The 25,743-nt window shown below is 39.8% G+C and overlaps 1 protein-coding gene across 1 annotated transcript in view; it reads right to left on the minus strand.

Annotated features, from left to right (window-relative positions):
* The window catches only part of APBB1IP (amyloid beta precursor protein binding family B member 1 interacting protein), a 64,022-nt gene extending 43,210 nt beyond the window's left edge, over positions 1-20,812 (minus strand). Inside the window, exons 1-4 of the mRNA XM_058810648.1 lie at positions 20,676-20,812; positions 6,114-6,185; positions 4,008-4,095; positions 1,996-2,288 (exon numbers count right to left, since the gene is read on the minus strand). Coding sequence (XP_058666631.1) covers positions 1,996-2,288; positions 4,008-4,095; positions 6,114-6,185 — 453 coding nt within the window. The 5' untranslated portion in view covers positions 20,676-20,812. The remainder of the gene's footprint in view (positions 1-1,995; positions 2,289-4,007; positions 4,096-6,113; positions 6,186-20,675) is intronic.
* Between the last annotated feature and the right edge of the window lie 4,931 nt (positions 20,813-25,743).

Consider the following 25,743-nt stretch of genomic DNA (forward strand, 5'->3'; position numbering starts at 1 on the left):
GCTGAGATGACCTTTCACTCAAGGTTCTTATTCACTGTGGTACCCAGCAGGATCTCCTTTTCAGCAGGGCTGCTGCTCAGCCTGTCCTTTCCCAAACTGTACAAATGGTTATTAGACCCCAGGTGTGGGACCTTGTACCTTGCTGGGTTTCAGAGTATTTTGCTGGCCTGGCCCTCATGTTTTAAGACCCCTTGCACTGAAGGTCTGCCAGTGATCCTGACAGTCAGTGCCCTTAAATAAAAGCTTCTTCAGCACAGCTGCAGGTGGGGTTTTATGTCATCACTCAGGTCACAGACAAAAATGTTAAACAATATAAACCCCAGTGCTGATCCCACTTGCTACCAGGCAGCAAATGTCAACTTACTAGCCCTTGAATGGCCAGTCTCAGCCCACCTAACCAGCCACCCTTCCAGACCATACTTGTCAGCTGACAAACCAGACTACTTAGAAGTTTGGTACTTCCTTAAAGATCATGAGTCTAAATCAAGATGGGGAAATTTTTGAAGGAAATGGATAAAACTCATCTCGATAGCATCTCTTCTATATCAGTTGTACTAGGTACATTAAATACTTCAGCTTTTGAAGCTGTTTAGCTGGTATTTTGCAAATGTTGATATTCCTTTAGGATGCGAAGTGAACTATTATTTTTGAGGTGCAGAAAAATGGCAAAGCTTCTCCCATGTTTATGAGTTTCATTCTTCAAACAGTGTTAAAAGGCCCTGAGCATCAAATGAAGCTTTATCTAGTGAACCACTTTTTATGTCATCAGACATATCCAATTTTCTGTTCCTTTTGCTAAATATGTCTGCTGTATGATTCCAAACCCAGGGGCAGCAGTGATGTTGAGGTGATTCATATTCAGTTCACACAGGCTTTTACACAGCAATGAACTGACCACAGTTTTAAGCAAAACCAAGTGACACTTTTCATGCTCCCTAAAATATTTCTGTTCCCTAAATGTAAACACCTTCTCTCAATCTTAATTGCTGTCAACATGAATACTGAAAGAGATATATTTGTGTATTTCAAGATTTCAGATTCATTTTTTGGGGGGCTGCATCACTCTTTTAATGCCTTCTCTTCTCACAGGGCTGTGAGAGGAGAGAATTCTCACATTATCTGCCTCCCTGAAACCTCATGTCAAAAAAATACTACAAATATCACATTTTATTTCAGTTGTTAAAACAGCTCTGTAAGAAACACTAACATGAAGGAGGTTGTGGTAAGTCTGAAATTTTAGATACAGGTAAACCAGCTGCTCTATTTATAACTATATCTATTTATATACTATCTAACTATTTATGACTATAAATAGTTATAAATAGTTACCTACTGATAACTTTGACACCTTCTAAGAGCATTTGTCCCCTATTGCAGATAGTATCCATTACTTTCTTTCAAAGGCAAACCAAGAAGAGCAGTAATTCCATGTCAGGACCACGAGAGGTACCTCTTGTGCTTTGTGCTTGTCCCTGGACCTGGCCACCTAGCAAATGTTGAGTTTTCCATAAATTAACTGCTTTTCCTATTTAGGCCAGGGATGGAGCTGGGAAACATGCACAGAATTTTCTCATCAGTACAAATAGCACAGACTGCAATTAACACACATAGTGACATCTTTACCAAGTGGAGATCACTGGCCATGCTTTGCACTGATGCCAAAACTAAGCTCTCTATAAGATATTAACTGATCAGTGCTTCTTAAAAGAATTCAGTGATAGATTTCTGTTACAATAAACCATTTGCAATGATTATGCCTGTATTGGGCTATCAAAATGATGATTAGAAAGATGAAGGAATGGGCAATAGGTCAAGGAACAGGCAGAAACTGCTGAGGCCACAACAGTAGAAATGTCACTCCAGAGTTCATTCACATTTCACCATTACAGAACCTTCCCAAGATGCATCTACCTGGGAGATCCACTGGTGTTCCAGTGCCAAATACCACTTGCAAAATGACAAGAATGTTTAAAATAAGGTTTGACTCAGACTTACCTGAGTAAGTGGCTCAGGAGGAGGTGGTGGTGGTGGTGGTGGAAGTTCTGGTTCAGGGTCTGGTGGTGGAGGGGGCAAATCATCCACAGGCTGTCCAGTAATAGTAACATAGGGACTAACTTTAGAATAAATGTCATTATTCAAGCCTGTTGAAGGCAGAGTGACTGCACTTTGCTGGTTGCAAGAAGAAGTTTTCTGGGCTTGTAAAGTTTTCTGTTCAACATCATTAAGGTCTGCTACAAGGTCAGCCATTAAAGCATCCAGGTCTTGGTCCTCTAGGGCATTTAGGGATTCTGTAAAGAGAACCACACAATGTGTCAGAGAGTGAGGGCAATGCAAAGCACTGTTTCCAGTTCAGCAGAGATTAAACTGCAGAAGGCATGGTTACACGGTCATAGGAAAGGAAACAACATTTTACATGGGTTCAAGAAACAAAAGTGCTTTTGAAACAGTCATTAATCTGCTCACACTGAAGTTCAGAGTACCAGGAGCTCTGGGAATACAAACTAAACAGGACAGTTTAGGAAGCTTCAGTTCCAGTGGCACAGTCTCAGGCCCTTATGATGTTACAAACATGGCCCTGATCCAGCAAGGTCACTGGGTACATGCTTAGTGATATGAATGCAAGAAATTCCATGAGCTCCCATTAGGCTGTAAGCACAATACGTAAATGCTTAGCAAGTTCTGGAACAGCGCACAACAAACCTTGAACTGAGGCCTAGATCAAGAGTATCTCCATATATTCCTGCTGTTCTACAACTCAAAAATTAAAATGAAGCAGAATCAAAGAATATTAAGAGACAAGAAACTGCATGGTATCATCTGCAGCACAGCAGTAATTGTGTGATCTGTGACATATGCTTTTGAGGCTCCTTTAAGCAAGGAACAAACAAAAAAGTCTCTTTTAAAAGTGACTAATAAACCAGATAGAAACATTGTAACTTTTTCTTTCTGGTTTCTACTCTGACAGAGTAGAAAATAAAATCCTATACCAGAACTCCACATGTAATTTGTGGTTGTTTCAACTAGCCATGGTGTAAAGATACAGAGTCAGTGATTTAAATATCTTTAAAGAGTCCAGTTAAGAAATAAATAAACAAATAACTCGGAAAACATTTAAGTGAGATTTTGAGAGGGATGGAGGGCACTGAATTACATACTCAAAAATGCTAATATAGTTCAATAATATAGTCATGAGACTAAGTGTGAACATGTCACTAGGCCATCTCAGTTTACTCTGCTCTCCCTGTTATGTCAATATAGTATTTAATAAGTTTTTCTTTACAGTGGGAAAGTTGGCTTATGATCCTCTCTATTAACATAGTTCTACCCTCTTTACTGATAGAGTCTTTAGGAAGCCCAACAAGGAACTGATCCTGGGGAAAAAACCAAATCAGGCTAATGCAAACCACCAGCCCTCAGTCAAAAAACCCCCAAGAAAACCCCAAAAAACCCAAAAAATCCAAAACGCAATCACAAACAAAATCAAAGGAAGGGTTTTTACTTATAACTCAGATAAATCCCCTCATTTGATTTACCACACAGCCTCAGCAAGCAGCTGTACATACAAAAGTGACAGTGCAAACCAAAATGAGAATAAGCACTGAAAAGTGGAAGCAGCTGAAGCTGACACTTCCACTGGACAGAATTGCTTACGCAGCTCTGACATCACACTGAGGAACTTTGTCTTTCACCAAGTTAAATCCTTACATTAAAAAGGTTACATTTCAGAAAGTTATTTGGGAGACTTCTCAAGTTTGTTTTCCTCTACACTCAGACATTTTTAAAAGTCTGACTTCTATTTAAACTGAGTAATGTCCCAAAAAAATTGTTCCCTTTGAAGTTTCCTAAATTGAGACACAAAAATATACCTCCCCCTCCAGCAAAACAGGGTTTTTTTGTTTGGTTTGGGGTTTTTGATCAAGGCTATATAAAGATTTTCTTGTCATTTGTTGCTGTGAGGTATATTAAGCAAGTATAAAAGGTAAGAAAGAGTCCATTCAGCTACTTACCATTTAAATCTTTAAAACCAACTGTAAAGCTAAATTCATTGTTGGACACTTTGGGGCATGGAGGTGGTACAGTCTCCACTCCTAAACTCTGTTAAGGTAGAAGAAAAACAGGTATCTGATGATACTGTAATGGTAATTACTACTACATTACATTAACATTTGAAAACCAATTACCTGAATTTATCTAATGAAATAAATTCTTTTTCAATAACAGAATGGCATGCACTGGTTTCTGAGATTATGTTGCACTGGAAGACTACCTAGGGCCAGCACAAGGGCTCAAGCACTGTGTCACAGTCATGGCAAGGGATTTGCTGCTTCTCAGGGCAATGTTGATGGCAGCAGCTCCTGTCAGGCACCACCTGGGTGTGGTGTGGGGAACAGCAGAGAACTGTTTCTCATCGAGACAGTGGGCAAAGCCAGACTGATTTTCAGCTTCCTTGGGTTTTTTGAAGGGGAGTGTGGAAAGAGTTTAGCTGTGTACACATTTGAGCCACAGTATCATTTTCTTTCCAGAGTGCCTTACTTACTAATATAAATGAAACTTAGCTGTTGCTTCCTCCTATTGGTTGAAAAGAACCAAAACCCAAATACAACAAACAAAACCCCGTGCTACTGCAATGTAAACTGCAAACCTGTGTAAATGGAGATTCCTAGTTTGCAGCAGAAAAGGCCAATTCTGAATTTTCATTTCTTTTTCAGCCCTGTTATACCACGTAGAGGTATCTCTGCATGCTTCTATCATTTACACTTACTTTAGGAGCTGATAGACTGGTGAAAAAGTGTGAAAAACTATCTACAGTCTTGTTTTGAAAGTTAAGAGTCTGAGGGAATTAACAGATCCAGTTCACCTAACTGAAAGTCTTCAGGCTTTCAGACACCCCTGCCTGCTTCTCCCACACCATGCTGATGTGAGATGTGATGCCAGAACTTTAGAGAGGAGGAGAAGCCTGTCCCAGTTTCAGGATAACCCCGTCCCACCAAGAAGTGCACCGGGGAGCTCAGAGACAAGAGACTCACTCTCTCACACTCTTTGCATCACTGCTCTTGTAACACTGCTGTGCCCAGTCTGAGGAGGTAAAATTTATCACAAGCAGTCTTTTGTTCTTTTGAAGGCATAATAATGAAATGAGATTATCATAAATCCCACCACAGAAATATAAATACATAAAATAAATATGCACATCTACAAAAAGTCCTAAAGAGCAGAAAGGCTACCGAGGGACAAGGTATTGTGATTTGACAGCTAACAACACCATGTGAAATCTTGGCTTTCACCCAGTTTAAACACAATTCCTGTTCTGTGGCTCAGAATTATTGGTATTTATTTTGTCAAGCACTGGCATTCACCAAGAAGAAAGACCCCCTCCAAACAGGGGCTGTAACCAAACTCACACATCCAAGTTGACAACTTAAGTGTTTTCAATCATTCATTTATTAAAATATGACAAATATATTCTCTTTGTAGATTTTTTTTTCTAGAAATAAAAACTCTCCTTTCATCAGCTTTTACAGGAAGTATTTCATGATTAGAGCTTTAGAAAATGGCTCATGCTGTTTTATATTCTCAAGAGTGTATTCTGCATTGGGAACAAAATCTCTATGAATTCTTGAATGCCACTCTCTCTGCAGCTTAATATTTTGCCATATCTAAAGAATCCTTTAAACATATATTCAAAATGTCGCTTTCATTTCCAAAGTTCACATTTGACACTTAGGCTACATCCCATTTACCCATGTATGCTAAGCATTCATACCTGAAAATTCAGACTCAAACTCTTCCTGTTTTCACAGAATCCTTTAATTTCTTTGGATCAAATCCAGAGGAGTTTAAATTGCTGGGCTGGTTTTTTTTTTTTTTTTTTTCAGAAAATGTCTCTCACAAGCATTAGATATCTTTAACAACCTACCCTGTACTGATATTACCTTATTCTTTGGGCCACTTGTTTTAACTTTCAAGCAGAGAAATTTAGTTGAAGGTTTACCACAATAATGTAACTGTATTTATTCAGAGTGGAAGTGCATGAAAAATGTAGAATAGTTCCCTCTTTTCTCTAACACATAAGAGCTACTTTTCTAATCTTGATGGAAAAAAAAATTATTTACCTGAGTCAGCATGTCCATCTCCCCAAGTAAATTGCTGAACATTTCATCTATATCATCACAGGTTTGCTCCATCTAAAAAAAAAAAAAAAAACAAACCACAAACAAGAAGTTCATTTCAGTTCATTTCAAAGCCAGTAATGGCTGAAAACAGAAGATACACAATGCTCTTTTATGTTGTGTTCACAAATAACTTTAAAACATTGCTCATGACTTGCAAAACCCTGAATCTATACCTTAGAAGTATCTACTAACAATTCAGAACCCTTACGCTGTACATGCTAAAACACACACTTCAGATCTATGCTCATAAGAAGTTCCAACTACCTCCTTTTACCATTTGCATTTCATACAATGTCATCTGCTAATAAACCATGGTTGTACCTTAAACATAAAAAAATGCAGCCTGTGAGAGACAGAGAGAGGGAAACAAAGCTTGATGTTGAGAAATTCCTGAACATTTCATCTTGAAAGCCTTTTTTCTTTGGCTTAGATGAATAATACTACAGGAATTTATTGGGCATTATCAGGTTATGGTTACATGACCAACTTTTTGGCTCAATATTTCTCTGTTTTTCTTTCAATTATTACTGCACTGAGAGAACTGCAGTCTTACCTAATCTCAAGAGATGTGAGGAAGCACACTGAGACAAGGAGAATGGGTACATGCTGCATGACCATCGATGGCAGCACTTGCTGCAAGAGGGCAGTATGAGGACAGGATCCCACAACAGTGGTGCTCAGCTGTGGGGAAGGCACAGCTCCTGTAATAATCTCCTAAAAATCCTAATTATCGCCTAATAATCTCTGTAATAATCTCCTCCTCATAAATCTGTTCCTTTGCAGGGAAAGAAGCAGTGTAAAAGGGTATCTGCCATGGAATGCTACCAGAGACCAGGACTAAAAACATCGTTTTATGAAGAGGCTCAAGCCTGCAAAGGATTGAGAATTGTGGTACTAAACACATAAAACCAGGGGTCAAACTAGGGCCAAACTTTGATCATGCAAGTCGTTCTATCAGTTCTCTGGGGTTGTGTGCAGCTGTATTGGATTTTGTGAAGAGGTTTGGGCGATAGAGGGGCATGGCTGCAGTGGTGATTTCTGTGAGAAGGAAGTTCTCCCCAGGTCAGACAGCGAAAGGAGTTCGTGGTGGCTCCAAGACTTGGTGCTGGCCAAAGCTGAGACCATTGGCAATGCTGGTGGCACCTCTGTGGCCTTAGGAAAGGGTAAAAAATGCTTCACAGCAGCTGTGAAAGAAGAGTGGGCAAATATAAACACTATAATCCTGCAGACCCCAAGGTCAGTATTGAAGGAGGGAGAGATGTCCCAGATGCTGGAGCAGAGATTCCCCTGCAGGCCATGGTGAAGCCCATGGTGAAGCAGGTTGTCCCCGCAGCCCATGAGGGACCATGCCAGAGCAGGTATCCACACCGCAGCCTGTGGAGGTCCTCCTGCCCTGAATGAAGACGAGGGCCATGGTGTGCCACACTGAAGCAGGCTCCGGGAGGGAACTGCAGCTTCTGGAGAGGAGCCCACAGAGCACAGGTTTTCTGGTAGCACCTGTGACCCCCTGAAGGACCCACACCAGAGCAGGCTGCCCCTCTAAGACTCCACCTTGTGGGAAGGATCCAGGCTGGAACTGCTGCTGAAGAACTGCAGCCTGGGGGAAGGTCCCAGGTTGAAGAAGTTCATGAAGGACTGTCTCCCTTGGGAGGGTCCCCATGCTGGAGCAGGGTAAGAGGAAGGAGCAGCAGAGATAAAGCATTATGAACTGACTGCAAACCCCACTCCCCACTTGAGTGGGAAGAGGTAGAAGAGTTGGGAGTGAAGCTGAACCTGGGAAGAAGGGAAGGATGGGGTGAAGATCTTATTCATTTTTTATTTTGCAGTATCCTACCATCTTATTAACTGGAAATATATTAATTTAATTTCCCTATGTTGAGCCTGTTTTGCTCAAAGGTAGTTGGCAAATATCTCCCTGTTCTTACCTCAATCCATGAGCTTTTCATTGTAATTTCTCTCTCTGTTCTGCTGAGGAGGGGAAGTGATAGAGCACCTTGGTAAGCACCTGGTAGCCAGCCAAAGGCAACCAACCACAGCACCTTACAAGATGAGAACCAGGCTGGTGCAAGAAAGCAATCAACTGAGGACAATTCTAATGACTATAAAGACTGGTAAGAAAAGAAAACCAGCAAGTTTCCTGTTCTTCAGTCTTAATGTTTTTCCTTTAATAGAGCATCTTGATTCATGTAACTATTCCATGGATAAATAATAAAGGTCACTAAACCCTAAAATAAGTATCTGCTTTCTGAGAATTGTGATGTAACTAAACAAGGCACAGACAACCAAGAACTGAACTTTCACATTTCTCTCATATCCCAGAAATAAAAGACTTAAAGATTTGGGAAGTGGATACTCTTAAAGACATTTTAATAGGATGTGGTTGACAGAGTTGAGGGCAATCCTAGCCCAGACGTGGAAATTGTACAGCTCTGCCCAAGGAACAGACATCACACAGGACTGAGTGTGTGGAGAGTTAAAGTCAACTTATCTGCTTCCTCTCCAGCTGACACATCCACATTGGATGGCTCACTCATGCTCTGTCTGTATCACGCTTCTCACACAGAGCCTTGTACACAACATCCTGGTTTTGTAGACTCAGCTGTATGCTGGTGGCATATCATTACTGAATCTTAATTCATTTATTTGGATCAACAGCTGTGTAGCTTCCTACACACCTGGCACTTGGAGAATCAATTTTCATAGAAAGGCTAGATCAAATGGCACTTATTTGATCAGGCAGAGTAAAGATACATTTGTTATGTGACAAAAAATGGTACAGCAGTTCATACTGACAAGTATCTCATCAGTGTTTAAATAGTGCTGAATAATTTTATGTTTTCCTGTTTTCTGATTTAGGAGATGAAAATATCTTCTAAGGAAATCTTATCAGTTCCAGTAGATTTTTTTAAGCATTAGCTACATCAACTTTCAGGAAAAGATCCCCATACAAGTTCTTTTGACAAACTGAAATCCTCCTTTACTATATTTTTACAGAATAGAAATATAAAAATGGCAAAAAATTTACTTGAGTTGTAACCAGTTGCAAGTTCTTATCATGAGGAGTAATAAGAACTGTCTAAAAGGGTAAAAATCAAACCTAAGGACCCTCTTCAGTAACTAACAACATAAACAAAAAAGATAAAGTCATGTTGTCATCAAGCCACTGCCTGTACTGGTATTTTATTTTCTCTTGAATTTTTGTTGATTTGGTTTAGGAAGACAAAATTGTTATCATAATCAACAAAAATGCTGAAATTTTTTTTTTGTAAAATACACTGAATAATCTATTAAATTAGTATAAGAACTCTACATATTCACCAAAGATCTTGCCAGGAGCTAGAACAACTTAAGATAGTAATATGAGTCCACCATGACATGGAGTTGCAGAAGACTGTCCATACACTCTTCTTCTCTCCACTTATATCCATTTCTTTTACTTCATTGCCACAATAGAAAGAAAGAGATAAGAAAATTTGCAGATTTGCAAATTATCCTGTTGGATGTTGCTGCATTTTGGATCAGTAAATTTTTCTGAATTTTGCAAATAGCCTTGAACTTATTCAAACCAGAAATTCAGGGTGAAATGTGTAGCAAAGTGCCCAGAAGAATACTGAGCTTCATACCCAGTCCTACTCTACTGCAACTTTTCCATCAGGTTCTTCTTTGTTCTGTATTCATACTAAGAACTCTTAAAATCACTACTGACTACAATAAATCAAACAGAAAAAAACCCTAACCAAACAGAACAGTACTTTGTTTCCCAGACTATGCATAAGATTTTAAGCAGAGAAAAAAAAGAGTTACAGAGTCATGTAAGTGAGAAAGAAAAAAGAGAAGGAAGAGAAAAAAAACAGAATTTAAAAAAAATGAAGAAATTGTGGCTGTCACAAAAAATACCCAAAAAAAAAAAAAAAACAAAAACCAAACTCAACAAATAAAAAAAAAACAAAACAAAAACCAACCTCAAAAAAAAAAACAAACAAAAAACAAAACACCAAAAACCCCAAGCTGAGAAGGGCCTTGTGGGAAGCCATATATGTGAAATGTAACGTATTTTTAAAGTGACTGGTTTTCAAACTGATGCCTTCTGGACAGTAGCACAGTTAAAAGTACTCCTTGTTTTTTATTTCTGCCCTTTTCACATTCTCAAATCTTCACTAAACTCCTATAAAAAACTTTTTAAAAATTTTTATTTTATTTAATACTCCTATCTTTTTCATATCTAAGAGATTGGGACATTTTCTCTTCAACTTCCTATTCTAACTATCAATGAGTCTCACTTTTAGTTTATGTAATATATAAATATTGACTCATTAATTCACCCTACTATTTAACAGAAGTCCTGCAGAGCCACTGGATCTATTAATTTTTTTTACCTTCCCAATTTACATCGGAAATTGAATTGTTTGATAGAATCTTTAACACTCCACAGGAAGAGTAAAAACAGTGGTACAAAATTCACCCTGCTTTAAAGAAAAAAAAAAGAACCTATTTAAAAATGAAATGAAATCTGAAAAAGTGACCATACAGTGTACATAGAAAAACCCCCAGATATGGTACTATACCAAGCAGAGTTTGAACCGTCAGTATTTTAGAATCTTGTTCTGAGAAATATTCAAAGCTAGCCCCTGCTCACAGGAAAATGAAATTACACAGGAAGTTACACGGTAAAAAGGCTTCTGCACCGGGGAAAGCACAAAGCCCTGTGAAACTGAGCAAACACCAACAACATTATCATCTCTGCAACTCAGTAGAGCCGGTGCAGTTTAACCAAAGGGCTACAACAAAAAAGGAATGAGGAACACCATGATGTCAGAGGATAAAGACTTAGAGTGGATTTTTGCTATGAACAGTATCAGGAAGCAGCCCACTTAGTGATCTGGTGAGCTGGTGTGTTACAGACACACTCGTTACATTCAAAGCATTGTTGCTATTCTTAAACTGCCACATACGTAAGTAGCAGAGATAAAAATACATGAAGTATATTTGGACAAGTCACACAGAAACATCAAAAGCACACCTTAGGGTCCTAGTCTCTGCACTACAGAGTGTAAATGTCAGAGTACCAGCACCACCAAAATGAACAGTTTGACTACCCAGGTGACCACCAACAGCACAGCAACCTCCTGCTATTGCTTAATGCTTAAATGCTTTCTGGAGTGGAATAAAAAAATCTTTAATATTTTAGAGACACTCCCTGAGGAGTAAATTGCTCAAATCAGAGATTCATCCTTGTATACTACAAACTACACAAAGTAGATCATCCCACAGCAAAGAGAGAAGATGGAGGAAAACTAGGGAGGCATGATGAAAGTGACAGAGTCCCACCATGAAGTGAAAAGCTGGAAAGAGAATAACTGATTGTCACAGAAAGCAGGTGTGAAACTACTGTGATTTAAAAAATGCACCAAAACCTAGGGGAAAGTTACTGAGGCACTATTTCATCCTGACGTACAACACAAATTCAATGGGGTATTAAATGAAAGTCCAAATAACTGTTCCAGGGAAACACACAAGGTGTAACTGTGAAACTCATCATCAAAACTGGTGAGTAAGCAAGATGAGGAGTTGGTTTTCTCTACGTGCAGTTGTAGCTAGAAGTGTTAGCACAGCAGAGAGCTTCAGGCAAGGATGATGAACCTCATGATTTAAGACCTAAAAATAAAGACTCCACCAATTTGGAACCAGAGTAAAGCTTTCACGACAAACAGGTTACCCCAAACCTTCCAGCATGAGATTTCTTGCCTCCTTCTGAAGTACATGATGCCAGCCACTGCTGGGGATAACCTTCTGGCCAGATGGACTGCAGGTCTGAAACAGATCTAACTAGGCTCCTCACAGTGATTTTACAGCTAGATGCCAAGGAAAATCTCATACTACCTACGTCTCTCATATACCTAAATGAGGCAGGATGGAAGTACCTTAACCAGCTATTTCATCACATCTAGTAAAAAATCCTTAACAGACATTTAGGCCCACTTTTATGAAGCAAAGTACAAGAGAACATCTGTCTCTGCAGACTCCAGCCTAGAGGAACATGATCCAATCAGTTACTAATTCTACTAGATACTACAAATGGAAATTGAAGTTTTGGACTGGTACAACAGAAATGGTAGCTGGCCTCCATGTTTCAAAATCACAATCAGATTTGGTAATTAGAATGCTGACTTTCCTCTTTCTTACGTACATGACATGGCTCTGTAACTCTCTTCTGCTTTAACACTAGCTCATATTTTAAAAAGCATGGATCAAAAGCAATTAGACTGCTTCCAGCACTGTAGTTGCCTATCACTGATAAGCACAGTATTTTCCAATAAAAAGCTTGCACACGCTGATAATTCTGAAAGCAGTTTTTTGCTAATATTCACTATTCTTCTGAGAAATGTGGTGTGCCAATAACTGTAGGCTTATCTGCAGCTGAAGTTACACTGCACATTTATCTCAGGGATGGTGACATGCTATAACTCCATTCATGAGGGAATAAAAGTGACACACTAAAACACAAGTAGCTTCAGGAAGACTGTACAACTGCAAAGTATCCTTATTAGATAATAAATACATGAAATTTGGCTTTGGATTAACATTAAAGCGGTAGATAAATACAATCAAGAGAGTCCTACTCTAATGTTAACATGGGATACTAGAGCTCACATTCTACTATTTCCAGAATCACCTACCCAGAGGTAAACACAAACATTGTTAGATAAAAGCACCCCAGACTTACAGATCGTACTCATGTTTCACATAAATTTTAACTATGTCATTTGTACAATTAAACCTGAAAACTTGTTCGTTTTTTTGCCATTTTGGAAATACACAGACAGGAACAAACCTACAGTGAGTACTGATTTTGGAAAAAGTCTTTATTAGTCTAAAAGTCCCAGATTTCACAGACCTGAAAACTACACTGTTTCACTTAAATTATGGCAGCAGTTGTATTTGACACTTATTTGCCAAGATGATAATAATAAACACTACAGGAACTCCTATGCCATCTTTTCCAGTGATATTTGAGTACTCCATTTTCAGAGAGAGAGACACAGGGGGTGAGGAGGGTGGGGAGAGACAGACAGACATTTAATATGTTTGTAAAGCACCACAGGATGTTGAGTGTAGGCCATCCTCCAGATGCTGCAGCCTCAGCATCCATCACCTCTGTGATGGATCCCCACCTTCCCCCCATGCACTGCCCCAAACACAATTTTTTTTTTTTTTAACAGCCTTGTCAAGAGTGGTGTCTGGGAGAAGCAGCTGTGGGTTCTGTTCTGAGGGTGAGGCAGGATTGCAAGATTACTGAATGGTCACTGAGGCTCACTTAACTGAAGCTGAAAGGAACAAGGGAGTAAAAGCTTACTCACAGTATGTAAGGAAGAAGTTACCCAAGGCCAGAGGAGGGGGTTAGCAAAATAGGGATATGGCGTGCAGGCTGGGTGTGAGACTCCTCACTAAGATCCTCTCCCCAGTAACTCTCAGGCACACACACAGTCTGGATCCTGGGCTCCAGAAAATGTGACCCAAATATACTCAAGCAGCTGGGGAACTGTGAGTTAAAAGCACCTTATGAAAGGTGGTGAGGGGGGGAAACCAACCCGGTGTAAAGCACATATGCAAGGAGAAGAAAGCTTGGGAGCAATTTCTGTGTACCAGAACTGCACTTTGTACCTTCCTGTCAGCTCCCAAAGGGAATTGTTTCTATGGAAATCAAAACAGTGCCACTTCTGTTCATTTTTATACAGTATCCTCACATCAGTCAATGTGCTTCAGTCTGGCTTGTGGGTCTAAGAACATTATAGAAATACAGCTACTGTTTTGGTCATCTTCTTTTTCTTTTGTCACAGAATTATTTACTGCAGAATGGTCCAGACTGGGGACTTTCTCCTCATGAGCCATACAAGGAGGGCAAACTGCACAGAATAAAATGGTAGAAGACATATTTCCAGCCCTATGCCCTCACCCAGGCTGGTAAAAAAACCAGTTCCCTATTCTGTGCCAGATTAATGGCACACAAGAACAATATTTCCATTCTACCAACATATCTTCTCCTGGAAAAGGCAGAAGGCTGGGTGGAAGTGTGTCCCCTGAGCTCATGAACCACCAGCTTACCCAGGCTCATCCATTTTGAGTTGGTAACATGTCTACTTCAGCTCTACTCAGGTATAGACAACTTCAGACATACAAGTTATCAGAACTCAGTATCAGAACCTGCCATGATGGCAGGGCAGAATAGCAGAAGAGTAATGTAACCTTGAGTAACAGAAATTTATGGTTTCCACATTCCTTCCCATAATCTGTAGCTTGTTGATGCAATGTTTTCCTTCCTGTTTTTTTTTTTCCTGTTACCCAACACTGCTGTCCAGAACTTAGATGACAACAAGAGACTGTAATTTTGATGTTTAGCTTCACAGTCCATGAAGTAGGCTGATCCCACATTAAGAGATTGTCTAACAAGCAGAATGCAGTAGACAAGGAAGCCCACAGATGAGAGAGGAAGGCATACAGGGGGGTACAATGAGAGAAAAATCCTTCCCCTCCTCAATTCCCTAAAGAATCAAGACGTGTTAAAAGTGTGGAATAGGGAAAATAATAGCATAAACTTAGGAAGAGGAAAAAAGGAAAGAAAAGTTACAGTACCAAATCTGAGTGCAGGAACTGCTATGCTGGATAGACAATGGCTCAGCTTTTCCAGCACCCACTTCCTCCCACAGTGAGCCACTAGGTAAATACAAGATATGCTACAAAGGTCCATGACACAACTGTCTCCCCATACAAATAATTTATTCCTATGACCTCTCATTGGCAAAAGCTCTAAATCACCATTTTCTTTCCTATAATCACATATTCTTACTACTGCCAGAAAAGCTTAAGGGATGGCACACATGGTATGGGAAAGGAACACTGAAAAAGGAAGACACTAAATAAAATGCTCTCACAGTAAGAGTAAAGCAAATGGATGAATTTGTAAAAAAATTATTGAATCCATCTGTTTATTTAGTACAAAGTTAATATATTAAAATCAAATAAATTAATTATTAAAATAAAATTAAATGCTTTAATATGGATTTATAGATATTTCATCAAAGTACCTTGCTCAGTAACATAGTGAGTAGTAGAAAAATCAAATGAGGATTTTTTTTAAAATCTCAGTTTTACTACTGACTGAAGTGTCAGGTACAATTCCAAGGCTCACTGCCAACTTTTCACCTAGCAAATTTGCTTCTTTCAGTCTATACAATGCAGTGATTACAGGCAGCTTTAAGCAGCAGGTTCCAGATGAAGATGTGTAAGGAAAAGTGGAAGCCTGCAGTCCCCACAGAGAGGACATTGTATTGGTGTGGCAGTGGTTGCTTTGTCACAACCCAGAGAGCCCTGAACTGCACAAAGAAACAGTCATGTAAAGAAAATGCACCAGAAGGGTGACATTTCCATTCTTAGATTTCTCTAAGGTTTTCCATGAGAAGGAAATGTCACTGCCTCCCTCTCTTTTTTCCCTCAGAAGTGGAGGAGGGATGGAACAATGCTGATCTGGTCACAGCAACTCCATCATGGAGACAAGGGGAGACAAAAAAAGGGGAGACAAAAAAGGCCAATCTAATGACAGATATGAAAGGCTTTGCTGGAATTCATGTAAGAACATAGTCCCCATGGGACAGAACTGCAATTAAGTTTGTGATGGATTCCTTCCTAGAACTGGCATCCAAAACCACTGGCTCATTAATATTTGCTCTCTCAAACATTAGGTCTGTCACCTTCCCCTCAGTCATGAGGATATGATCACTAAGGGACAAAACTAAGCTGTGACCACAACAAATATTTGTGAATGTTATCTGTGTTCATGGTTTTGGCACATATTTTTGCTTGGTCAAGGCTACCTCAGGTACTTATGTCCTGCAAAGCACATTACAGCAGATATTTCAAAGACAATATTTCATCAAAAAGCAAAGAGAACAGTAATGTCTATTTGACTGGTGGTGTATTTTTGTGTGTGTTTTTGTCTTTTTTTTTTTTTTAATTTGCAATCAGACAGAAAAAACACATCACCTTTCAAAAATATTTTTTGGGCTGATAATCCTTCTTATTTATGTGCTTCAATGAAATCCCCATAGCAAGTGAGGGAACGGGGCCTTCCAGCACTGTTAGAAAATACTAGAAAAATCTTCAAAAGTACATCAAATTCTTGCTCTGATGCAGAAGCAATGATGTTTCTGCAGTCTGGATTACCTGAAGATGCAGTGAGAGAACCAAAATGGATCAACTACGGCCACCAAGAAGCACATTTTCATTGCTGCCAACATGGACCTAATGCCAACAGTTTAAATAAACATTCTGCTGAGCTTCTTAACTTTCCTGGTGAGTTGCCTTTGAGGCAGACACATCATTTTGCCTAAAACTGGGGACTCTAATGGTAATTTGCCATTTTTATCAGCAAAAGCATCCAGTGAATGCCTGTGTGATTGATTTTGCCTCCTAGTGACTCTCTCTATGCTTGATGGACCAGCAATGCTGCTAAAGGCAGATTTGTTCCCCTTCCCTCCTCACTCTCCCTGACAAGTACAATGACGCGATTTTCACCAAAGTATTTCCTTTATCAGATGGATTGTCTGAGGACAACCAAGGACTTTCCGTTGGTAGTGACACCAACCATGCAGGGTGTGCTCATCACTGATAGCAGACCCAGAGAGTTTTATCCCTCAATACTGATGTCACATGGCACACTTGTACATCCGCTGCTTTAGATCACAGAGTGAAAGCAAAAATGGAAATGCACTGAGGTGTACAAAACTTCTATCAGATATGATTTTGTTTGCATTTCTAAATGGAGCAGCAGAGAAAAATTTGTTTTGTATATACACTGAAGATCATCCTTCTTCTAGGATTCATAATGCATCTACTCTCCAAAATACTCCTAATATTTCAAATTACCTCAGCCCTTATTTATTTGAGCCTAAATTCATAGCATGCTGAATCAATGTTCAACATGAAAAAACAGAACTGTGCGCAGGCTGGAGTAGCTCCTGGCAGCAAAAAATTATGAGAGCAATTAGGCCACATATCTGAAAGGTCACTTTACTGGAAGAAAGTCTTTGAAACTAATGACAAACCTAAATTTTTTGAACTATCATTACCAAACTAGTTTGTGAATTTGCACAGTAAAATTTTAAGTCAGATTAAAGTCATCTGTGCTTCCTTTTCATTCAAAACCCAAAAGCAGTACAATAAATTGAAACTGAGGGGTGTGAGGAACATATATGCTGCTGTAGTTGCTCAAAAGTGTCCTACAGAAACTTGAGAAGAACATAGCACCCAGTTTCTTTCACAGTACAACATATATCTTCTACAATGGTAGCTCTACTGATAATACCTAGGGTAGCTAGGGATCAGTAGGCTGGACAATAAGGAAATGCCCTAAATGCCTGTTTTTCCAAGAGCCACGGAACACTCCTAATCATGGAAAGACATATGATAGCATTTCTATGAGATCTGCATCTGACGTGGTTGTCCTAACCTCTTTTTAGACAATGAAGGGAAAGGAAGACAATTTTATAGAGCATGATTGATGGCTGCTGCCTAAAACCATGCCACCAAAGCAAGGTTTAGCAGTATCCATCTCTCTGTGTAAGAGACTGTAAAGGTGACTCAGAGTCTCATGTGACTCAGATGCTCATGTCTACAGCTGGATGAGGAGTGTCCTGCCTCTAAAGCCCAAGAAGTGCTTTGGAAGGTCTGCATGGATGCATGTTACCATTGTCACTAGAGACCTTCCAAAGGAAGGCTAAAACTTCCATACTGCTGCAGGCAAATAAGAGATCTTGTTTTCACTTTAACCCCAGATCAGCACCTGACCATGGGAAGTCATCATCAGAACAGCTCAGACTGACCTACAACAAAACAATCAAGATATACTGCAACCAAAGATGGAAAAAATAGTCTGTGAGAGAGGAAAACCCATGTAGTTTGCAAAGAGAGCAGGAAAGAAAAAGGGCCTTGATATCCTAGTGATATACAGGAAAACAAAACTCAGCTACATTCTTGTAAAGCAACCTCTGAAACAGAAGCATGCTTTTGAAAAAATCCATGTTCCCTGATCATCTTATCAAGGGTCAGGTGTTCATGAATCTGCAAGAAAGACAGGTCCTCTCCTGAACAAGGCAAACCCTTCTCTCATCTGCAGCAGTGCTACAGACTGGCAGTTTTCTCACACATTTTTCAGGGCCAAAGAGATGCAATAGGTGATCCCTCCATCCACAGGTTGCCCAAGTCCTAGCTATCTCTTCATCACTTAGGGCAGAGCACGAGAAGGAACGCTTTCTGCTTCTTATTCCTCTTACTGCTTTAAGACATTTCTTCTAACAGGAAAGGTGAAACACAGCAAAAGCAAAATCTTAATGGATTGGGTAAATCTTTTTACCTGCAAGAAATCTTGGGGCTCAGTACTGAGTTAAATTGTTGTAACATCCAACAGGCCCATCTGCTCATACTGTTGCCTCTTTCATGCAAATTGTTACCCTACCAATTACCAATTGTTAGTCTCTTTGTAAATTACAAAGAGATCAAGGTTACACCTGCTTTACAGGTACATGAATTATGGCATGTGATCTACTAGACACTGCCCAAACACAGTGACTTTTGATCTGCAAAAAATCAAACTTTGCTGTAATAAACACACTTGATAACAAAATAAAAAAGCACTTCAAAAGCATCATACCCTGCTTGAAGATACTATACACTGATAATCACAAATTCCAGCATGAACAATTAAAACACAATTTACTCAATAACTACATTGAACCATCAGTCATTATGCCTCCAAACATCAGAACAGTCTGTAATACCCACAGGAAGTATTTTTAAAAGAAAGAGAAGTCACAGGGAATGATTAAATGTTCCTTTCAGAGATAGTACATTTTTTCAGTTGTGTTCTCAGAGGGATCATAATTTTCTGAATAAAACAAGGACTACTCAGTTATTTGTAATATTCCATTGATTCAACCTCCCAAAGACATTTGTATGCCATATTTCAAACCAAATTATTTCAATTTTTAAGCAATGCTTGCACAAAGCATGAAGTACAATTAAATGTAATAGTCTCCTTAGAAAGCTCACTGGGGAAAACAGAACTGAAGAGGTTCAGCAAAAAGTGAAACATTCTGTTTTAGACAGCAAGTTTTACCCAAAATTCATACTCTTTACAAAGTTACCAGAAAAAAAAATTGTAGATTTAGTGGGCACAAATGATTAGGAGACTGCACAGGTGGAGCAGGTCAATAGCACAGCTCCCTGGAGCACTGGGGCTCACCTGTTTGTCTCTAATGACACAGATGGACTACATCCAGCCCAACCACGTTTACTGCACTGCTGTGCAGCAGCAGGGTAATTGATCAACAGTAAAATCAACAAATTTCATGTGTGAAATAAGATGGAAGCAGGTTTGAAAGAGATGAGAAAACACACACGTCATGTAATTCATAAAGAGGAAGTAGAACCAAAGAGGAAAAATGACTGCCCAAGTTCTGCAAACTGGAGTTCTGACAGGGAGAGACAAACTGGAGCCAAATTATTCACAGAACCAGAGTCATCTCGAGCAGAAAGTGAGAAGTTTAAAAGTCAAAAAGTTAAGCTGCTAGTTTGGTGGAACCCTGCTTATTTTGTTTGTAGGCTGCATTCCTGCAACAAATTTTTAACGACAGTTAAGATCGTTAGGCAGCTGGATCGTATGCTGCCTAAAAGACACCACCGGACACCTCTTCCCAGTGTGATAATGAATGGATTTAATAACTTCTCTTTTTGGTGCACGAGGGATTGAAAAACCACCCCAAGCTTGTGGAGATTGCATTTCAGTTACTTCTCCGTGGCATTCAGCTGAGGGTATCCTGCGGAATGGACGCTCTCTGAATCAGGCGACACTAAGAAGAGTTTTTCCCTACACCACGTGGCCAAAGACCACCACCAGGAGAGAGATGTAAACTGTGCTCCTCAGAAGTCTGTACTGGCTGTTTGGCCACGACAGCACCACCTTCTACACGCTTAGTTTAAGACTGATTAGAGACCAAGAGAATACACCGTATTCCCTTGGTGTTTTCTCTTGGTCCGCAGCTCTCTCCCGCCTGCCTTCCCTTTCCCAACGCTAACCCTGAAACGGGGCCCTGCGCATCCCTCGGGATCCCCACCGGCCTCGGGGAAGCTCTGGCACCCCTGCCTTGCAATGATCAACCCCCGGCTGACTTCCCCCAGGGAGGGGGCACAGGGAAGGTCTGACCCGGCTTAACCCCGCCGAGGGGAACCACCGGCTCCGGGACCCAGCGCGAACCCGCACGGTTCCGCACAGCCCGCCGCGGCCACGCCGGTCCCAAGGGGAGGGAGCGCGGTGTGCGGGGCTGTCCCCTCTGCGGGGCTGTCCCCTCTGCGGCTCCCCCCGCGCTGCCCAGAGCCAGAGCGGCCTTTGCCGCACCTCCCACCCCGCCGGGAGCCCTCGGGGGTCCCTCATTCCCTCCCTGCCCGCTTTACCTTGGCGGGCGGGCGGCGGCGGCTCCGGAGGCTGCGAGGAGGCGGGGGCGGCTCTGCGGGACCCGGCCCGGCCCGGCCCGGCTCGGCTCGGCTCGGCTCAGCTCAGCCCAGCGGGGCCCAGCGCTGCCGGAGGGAAGTGGGGCCGCCCCGCCGAGCTCTCAGCACCTCCCTCCGCCCCCAGGCCGGCCAGAGGCGGCGGCCCCGAGTCCCCTGGGCAAACCCCGGCCGGACCGAGCAGCCCGGCCCAGCCCAGCCCGGCCCGGCCCGGCCCTTGCGCTCCCCTCCCGCGGCCGCTCTCGGCTGGACAGCGCTGTCAGGCGCGCTCGGGTTTTCAAACAGATTTGAGTTTCTTTCCCCGCTCCCTTTAGTGACTCTACATCTTCTCTAACGTGCAAGGCACTTCTCTAACTGCTTTCATGGCATTTTTTTATCACTTCGTACCTTTGGAAAAGGCTGCCTGGAAGGGTACTTAAATTTTATTGTTGAAGTAGGAATGATTTTATAACGCGTTATATTACATAAAAAGTTGGGGAGGAAAAAAATAATCGAGACGTTTCCATCTGAAGTTTAAAGAGCAAGTGTCAGAAAATTCAGTGTGGCCTTGAAAGCATTGATGTCACCAAGTTTAAGAGAGATTTTGCATACTGTAAGCCATGTGAAAATAGAACTCTCTCGATTCAAAATCCTGGTTTTGGTACCTACAACTTTGCCAAAACAATGCTTTTAGCAGATTTTTTTTCTTCTATATCTAAAGCAATGACAGAGAAGTGTAGTGAAAAAAGGTGAAGATGTCACCATCGCCTCCTTCTGTTACTTCAGTTTAGAGAAGTCACCAGGTAGTTTAGCTTACTCTTGTGTTTATTGGAAATTTGTATTAAAATTCCAGATTTTGCTCCAAAGTGGCCAAGAAATCCTGTGTTTCATTCCTCCAACACTGCTGGAGATGAAATAATTATGGCAGAAGGATGGTAGCATTTTAAACTACCACTATGTTTTGCACAGCAAATATGTTTCAATGCTTTGAGGGGCAATTGCTTTGAAAAAATCCAGCTGAGACAGCTCAGCCATATTTAAGAATGCATTTAGGAAAAAGTGCATTGTTCTGCCTGAATTATTTCAAATTATTTCACTGGCTAAAATTTACCAGAGTCTTTAGTGAGGTCAGAGCTTCATTTTTGGCCAGGCTCAGGAAAATACATCTAAATTTGGCAAACATTTGTAAAATCATGGAAATAGTTATTAAACTATTAGTTATTAGTTGAGGAACTAGGGAGTCTGAGATTCCATGGATACTGCATGTTGTTTTGGCTGACTTTATTTGCAGTTGCTCCTTTTGAATTTTTGGTGTCATTATGGTACCAAAGAAAGATGTAATTTCAAAAGATTCATTGGCAATTATGTTTTTAAATTTATCCCAAAGTCAAATTTTAAATCAGCACTTAGCACTGAACACTCTGCATGTATTAAGGAGTAATATTGGATGTGCATTTTATTGTCAGAAAGTATATTTTTATTTCTGTATGTGACCTACCAATAACATGGTCACACCCTGAATACACTGGTGGTTTCACACTTATTTAGCTATTGTTAAATACATAACCAAAATATTTGTTAAGATAATATAGAAAACATCTATTCTGCTTGTAAAAGTAGCCTTTGTTTGCTTTGTCTCTAAATTTGTTCCTGTCCTCTCCACATATCCTGAAAAAGGCTGAGAGAGCTGAATGGCAGTATTTGCATACATTTGCAATATACTTGCATATATTTGGCAGCTCTCCAAAGCTCACCTGGCATTACCTATAAAAGGAACAGTCGAGATAAGAACAGCATAACTCTAGAAAGCAAAGGAAAAGAACAGAAATTCCAGAAAATCCTAAGTGCTATCTCTGCAGTTTTTGGTCTGTGTTCAGGAGCATGACAATTGTGCTCCAGTGGGATGGGTGGAGGCCATCACATATTCATAGGGTGGGGGGAATGCTACAGCAGATACAGACTTGATTAACACTGTGTGTTCTAATGTTAGAGAAAGCAAAGTCTGTGGGAAGAGGAAGTGGAAATAAGTAAAACTTCCTAATTTGTTTACTGTCAGATGAAATGAATGTGCAGCAGAATCGTTCCCCTGAATTCCAGCCCTACATTCTGCCTGCTCTCCTCCAGAAGCTTTTAATTTTCTAATGGGAAGAGGAGACATGCACTCCACCCAGGTTACAGCTGGGCATTTCTCAACAGTAGCATGACTCAAGTGCAGTTAGAAATGGTTCTTTTCCTTTTCCTTTTCTTATCTTGGGTGAGTAGATCACTGGGTAGATATGCTGTCATTATACAGCCATTGCTGAGGAAGAAAGAAGAGAGCTTTCTTGACCTCTCCAATCCTTTTGGATTGCATGTCCTAGTAATGTTTCTATAAAGCAGCAGATAATTTAGAATTAAAGCAGAACATCTGTTTTTGAAAGGGAACAAATAGATATATTTCTAGTGTCAGGAAACCAACAATCCCTTGGAAAAAAAACCAAAACATTTTACCATAAATATGTTCCCTTAAATTTTATTGAAATCACTTTATACATTGACAATAATTACCTGACTTTGCAGAGACTGACCTTAATTTTCTCTACAGGGTAAATTAGACACTATGCTAAGATCTTACCTGCCCAGAGTAATGCAGGATCAGCCCATAGCCCTCAGTGTTATGAATGGAGAGGGTGCAGATATATAAAACACTGCCAAGCCATTGTGCCCCTGGCCAAGATTAAAAAAGAGGAAAATAAATCAGTGCAATTAATTAGAACTTTTGTCATAGCAAAACACAGAGAATGCAATTGCAATTTAAAGGGTTGTTTGCTTTGTGGTTATTCAAACAAAATAACTTTCAGGTGGAAGAATGGAAGTTTTGATCATAGAGGACAAAGGCATAGATACAAGCTACAAGACAGGATTAAAAATATGTGTTTAAGGGAAGTGATATATAAAGGCTGGAGTATCCTCTTTTCAAGTAGTACCATGCAAATACTGAAAATCTTTGGTACAATGACTGGATGTTCCTCTAGGATACATCAGATAAGTTCTTTCATCACAATACTTTTTCCAGAAAGCTTTAGGAGATTGCAATTAGTAAGAAGTGACTCACATCACCACAGCAGACTGCAATGTCAGAGCATTCTGGAAAAATGTTTGGCATCTTCTTATAAGGCCAAAAGTAAAAAGTATATGTATAAGGAAGTAGCGATGACAGGTTTTATGTTCTTCCAATATGTATTAATTTAAGGGTGGGTTTTAAAAAAAATTCATTTGTGTTTGTGCAATACAACAGAAGACCTGTAAACCCTGAAACTTCCTTACATGAAAGATGGAAAGCTCGTATTTAAGAGCTTATATTAAAGAAATTACCAAAAGCAACATTTAAAAAGTCACAATAAATCAAATTGAAGTATGACTGCATTGCATACAGAAGCTAGTCAACAAGAATATCACATAAAGTTCTTTAAAATTATAGCAAATTAAGAAGCTGAAATTCAGTGTGCTAAAGAGAACCATGACCCTTCTTCCCATCTTCTCTTCCATCCTTTTGAAGGCATCTTTCAGCGAATCAGAACTAAAAATAAAATTATTTCTCCATTACTCTTAAGAGGAAAGCATTGGTTCTTACAGTGGAAAAACCAAAAGCAAAACAAACCGGTATCTTAACCTGGATGAAAAGCTGAAGAAGATGTTTTAACCTGAAAATGTTAGCAGTGAAGCTGGCAAACTCACACTTTTAACTGCAGGAAATTAGAAGTACTTCTGAAAAGTCTGTGATCAAATCTTATTTAATAGAATTCTATCCACCACCATAATTTTAAGATGTATTTCCATTTTTCTTTTTCTTCTGTGTATGATAGGGCCTTGACTTAGGTCAAAAATGCTTCCAGTTTTGCATGTAGAATATGTTTAGGAAACTATTTAGATATCCAGGATTTACACTGTTAAAATTTCTTTTAGGTCTTGATTAATAAATCAGAGATGCCTGAAGGCAATTTTTTCACTGGACTCAATGAGTTTTAGATCAAAGTTTTCCTGCTCTCACATATAAAAATCACTGTGTACATCCATATTTCTTATAACTGCTCATACATAGCAGATATCTATCTATCTATCTATCTATCTATCTATCATCTATCTATCTATCTATCTATCTATCTATCTATCTATCCCTTTCTGTTCCTTGTAGACATCTTTTCAAGTCAGCCCCCTTCTTCACTTGTGAGAGCTGAGCATCTAACATAAATTGCAGCTGAGGCAGGAAAAGCCTGACTAACACATCTCATTTATTACCTTTATTAATCTTATTATGAATGAAATCAGCTGCACCCTTAAAAGGAAACCTGTATATGTCATAGCATGGAATATTGAAATCTCATCTAACTTGTTCCAATACTTGTTATTAACTAGAAAATTGTAACCTGAGGGTCTTCATTTGAAAATGTCAGCATTTATTATTAATATAATTTCTTTAGCTGTACAAAATAGGCTTTTTGATATTGCTCAGAGCAATGTGTGCAAAAGTTAGCTTAATGAGAAGTATCATTTTAAACTGAGCATTTGATTTTACAAATGCTAAACTAAGTGTGAAATGAGTAAGGTTTTGAAGCTTCTTACTGAAGTAAATATAAGGTACTTGAAGACAAAGAAAGAATTATCTTACTTTATTAATAGAAAGAAATTAATTATGTATTTTACTAATTTAAAGCTATTCAACCCATTCCTTACTCACTTCTTTCCTCTGGGATTTATTTCCCTATGCACTTTTCTTTCCTGATTGTTAAAATGTTGTAAGCATGGTTTATACAGGTGGAATGTTCTCTTGAAGTTTCGTCAATTCAAAGATGGATGTGTTAGCTTGTGTGAGAGCAAGCATGGAAATTGGTCCTCTGGTCACACCAGTTTAAATTTTCCCCTTTTTAAAATAAAGTTTAAGTGTTCTCCATTACCTGCTACACTTTGACTGTTTCATTACATTCACATGAATATTGAATATTTCCCTGTTTCCTGGAGGCCCAGGGAAAGATTTAGGAACCCTTAATAATCTTCT

Source organism: Ammospiza caudacuta, chromosome 1 (genome assembly GCF_027887145.1).
Source record: "Ammospiza caudacuta isolate bAmmCau1 chromosome 1, bAmmCau1.pri, whole genome shotgun sequence".
Taxonomy (NCBI): Eukaryota; Metazoa; Chordata; class Aves; order Passeriformes; family Passerellidae; genus Ammospiza; species Ammospiza caudacuta.